Raw genomic sequence first — 3785 nt, forward strand, 5'->3', positions numbered from 1 at the left:
CCCAAACAAACAAAAAAAAAAAAAAAAAAAAAAAAAAAAAAAAAAAAAAAAAACCAAAAAAAAAAAAAAAAGAATGAATGAATGAATTAATGAGTGAATGAATGAATGAGTAAATAAATAATTTTTTTAAAAGATAGAAATACTTGGAATTTAATTTCTGTATAAGTAAGAGGCATATATATTTTTTCTTTTAAGAAGATGGTAAATGGAGGAGCAGGTTAAAATGACGTCTCCACTGTTCTACTTAACCCCACTGCCACATGTTGGGGGTGGAGTGGATAGTAGTTAAGTTCACCTTAATGTGAAAACTTGGTAAGACTTCTAAACCATTCAGTAAATATGAGATAAATTATGAAAATATGCTGTATATATACAAACACTTACCTTCTCAAACTGGTAATAAGGTCTGCAAAGGACTTTTCCCAGCCATACATTTTTATTATTCTGATGCCAGTTATCACTTCATTCATGGTCCTGATCCTGGTGTCTGTGAAAGCTGCAGTCTTACTCCTAAGGGACAGACGTGAGAGATGAGCCTTAGTGACCACGGCCCAACTTTCCTTATCAGCAGCAACAGTGGCACAGCCAGAGACCAGGGATCAAATGACTCCCTACAGCTCTTTTGCGCAGACAGGCAGGTCCTACTCAAAGTAGAAATGGAGAAGACTTCAATTAGGAAGCCAACCATTCAGCCCAATTCAAGAAGTAACTTGGAGAACTTGCAGTATCCGCTAATGAAGACCCAGAATTAATCAGATACAAACCATCTGCCCAAGGATGTCACGGTCAGGTAGGGGAGGCAGAAAGACACCCAACTCTAACAGGAAGACAGTGGCTGTGCTGTAATAAAATAGGAGTAAAGTGCTGGGGAGCAGAAAAGATGGGGCTGTTAATTCCACTGGGAAAGGAGAACAAGACAGCCTTCAGAGACCCGGTAGCATCGGAACAGGGCCTCAAAGGATAAGGAACATCTCTCCATAGCAAAAAGAGGAAACGAAATTCCAAGTAGAGAAAAAAAAAAAAAACCCACACGAGGCTTCCCTGGTGGCGCAGTGGTTGAGAGTCCGCCTGCCGATGCAGGGGACACGGGTTCGTGCCCCGGTCCGGGAGGATCCCACATGCCGCGGAGCGGCTGGGCCCGTGAGCCGTGGCCGCTGAGCCTGCGCGTCCAGAGTCTGTGCTCCTCAACGGCAGAGGCCACAACAGTGAGAGGCCCGCGTACCGCAAAAAACAAAAACAAAAAAACACGTAAAGGTACACACACACACACACACACACACAAGAACTCAATGAGCTTCAAACAGCACAACATCTCCATCACCTGACAACCTGCACAATGACCCACCTCCAACCCTCTGGGACCTGCTTCAAGTCTAGCTAATCGGCATGAGGCTCTTCATCACCAGCCTCTTTTCTATCACACAGGCTGCTAGGAATGTGGGGCTTTACACAGACATACTTAAGATCAATCTTGCCCTTGGGCTTAATGGAAACATTGAATTAAAAACAAGATGCAAACATATACACACCTGAAAATGGCTCTAACAAACAAGCATAACAAAAATAGATGCATACGGAATTGAGCCCGTAAGATCATTACTATTTAATAATGCTTAAATAACACTATCCAATGTACATTCCGCTTAAGGACACTCTACGTGTTCAGGTACGGTGCCGGGAGGAGCCAGCGAATGCTCTCACCTTTCCCGTTTCAGGATCAAACTTCAGCTTAAGGCTGGAGCATCTACTGGCTAAGCCTACAGGGTCTACAACACATGCAAAGAGACCAAAGGAGGCATTTTTGTTTTGTTTTTGAACAAAAGCATCAAGCAGATGGTGGAGGTTACCAGTTGCATATTAACACTTTTTTACACCAGTGTTTCTCTTACCGGAGTGATGAAAACAACTTCCCAATGCAGCTTTGCAAAGGCAGAAGAATAATTAGAACCGCCATCCCAGCAAGACATGAGATTCCTATCTCCATCCAGAGCAGGATGGTCACTATGATAGCCTGCAGTGGCCCTGCCCACAGAAAGTGCAAGAATATCGTTACCTTAAAAGAAGAAAAACAAAGCCTTCTTAGGAATGCATAAAAACCAGACCAGTGAGGACACAATTTAGAAACAATCTTCTGTCAAAGAACAGACAGGAACCTACACAGAAATGAGCACAGTGGGTTTTAAACCTGCTAAAGCAGAAATCAAGTATCCACCCCAGGTGATGCTGTTCTGGGACAGCATGGGGCAAGGCTCAGGGACGTCCAGGGAGAAGAGGACCGGCAGTGCCCGGAAGATTTCAGTTTTGTCCATCCCACAAATGAGCTCAGGGCTTCCTCACGGTCCGTCCCAGAATTCAGCCCCTGTCAAGAAGGGCCACTCCAGGAGCACCCTTAGAGACGCTAACCACGCTGGGCAAGAACACTGCTGCCTATTTATTCTTAGAAAAATTAAATTCTCATCTAAAGGACAATACACATTGTTACATCTAATAGGCACACAGAAGAAATGAGAGTTGAATAAAGAGAACTCTTTGTCTTATGTCTTCAAAAGAATCCTGGCCACCTGGCATCCCAAAAAGCTAAACACAGTAAGGACAGGAAATGGAAAAGGATCCCCCAGGGGCAGCTTACCTGATCAAACCTGTTCACATCGTTGGACAGCAGGTTGACTATCTGGCCTGTGGTGGTCTTCCCCATGGCCAAGTTACTCAGGCAAAGTGCCTGAAACAAGAGAGGGTAACAGAGAATTGGATCCCTGCGGTGATACAGAGTCACTCTTAGAACATAACAAAACAGAGCACGTTTTCATGGGGTCTTGAGTGGTGTCAGGACGAGCAGCATGACCCCTGACAGCAGGGCTCTAGGAACCCATGTTTACCCTTTGACTCCTCAATGTGGCGACAGCCATGCCCACAAGGACAGCAAACAGAGGCCGACGCAAAATCTCACACAAGGCTTTTTTTTTTTGATGAATCTGGACATGCCCCAAATATAAAGGGATGTAGGTTCATACTTAGAAGCCAACTAAAGTAATTTTAGGCCATATTAGATGAAAGCAGGGAAGCTGCCTGCAAATCAATCATTAATTTTGTGTGTGACATCATTTCATCACTGTATTCTCAGTTTCCTCATTCTTTGAATGGAAATAACTCTTCACCGTGCATAAGATTATAGGGTACGTATGAGAGGTGAATGGCAGATTTGTTATCTACTATGTGGAGGAAACCAGGTGCTCCTGGAGATATAGTTACTGATAGTCATGTCTTCTCGTCTTTGGAGATGGGACAAGACATATGCCAACACCTGTAATTCAGGTGTGACGTGAACACTAAACACAGCGGCACAGGGAACTGGGGAAGGTTTCTACCAAGTGACACTGTGGTGAGGGAGGAGCTTGGACGACGAAAAGGATAACCTGTATGGAGAGAAGGGAAGGGCACTGTGGGTGAGAGGAACCCATGCAGAGACTCCAGGGAGGGAAAATGCAAAATCTGGCTAGAAAGGTAGTCTGGGAAATAGCTAAGGAGTTTGGAAGGCAACATGGAACGGTCAATGTTTTTTCGCATTAGAGAAACTCAACTTTAGGAAAATTAAACTGAAGAAGTGACTGGCCAGGAGATTTTTGGAAGAAAGGAGAATTAGGGGTCAGTGAAACAGTCAAGAGGTAACCAGACTGCGCAGTAGAGATGTGTGAATGGTAGCAAAGGGCCACTGAAAACACTCTGAAAGGTGAAAAATGCTTTGCAAATATGAGCGAGGGAGGGAGGGAGGGAGGGAGGGAGGGCGG

General features: G+C 44.5%; 1 protein-coding gene across 13 annotated transcripts in view; it reads right to left on the bottom strand.

The window, feature by feature from the left end:
* The window catches only part of ABCC4 (ATP binding cassette subfamily C member 4 (PEL blood group)), a 215403-nt gene that overhangs the window by 135216 nt on the left and 76402 nt on the right, over window positions 1-3785 (bottom strand). For 12 of the 13 annotated variants that reach the window (XM_024755282.1, XM_024755273.1, XM_024755272.1 and 9 more), the window contains 3 exons: window positions 2630-2719; window positions 1890-2053; window positions 385-510 (listed from right to left, as the gene is read on the bottom strand). In XM_024755282.1, coding sequence (XP_024611050.1) covers window positions 385-510; window positions 1890-2053; window positions 2630-2719 — 380 coding nt within the window. The remainder of the gene's footprint in view (window positions 1-384; window positions 511-1889; window positions 2054-2629; window positions 2720-3785) is intronic. The other variant, XM_024755286.1, reaches the window with a different exon arrangement.

Source organism: Neophocaena asiaeorientalis, unplaced genomic scaffold (assembly GCF_003031525.2).
Source record: "Neophocaena asiaeorientalis asiaeorientalis breed wild unplaced genomic scaffold, Neophocaena_asiaeorientalis_V1.1 scaffold141, whole genome shotgun sequence".
Classification (NCBI taxonomy): Eukaryota; Metazoa; Chordata; class Mammalia; order Artiodactyla; family Phocoenidae; genus Neophocaena; species Neophocaena asiaeorientalis.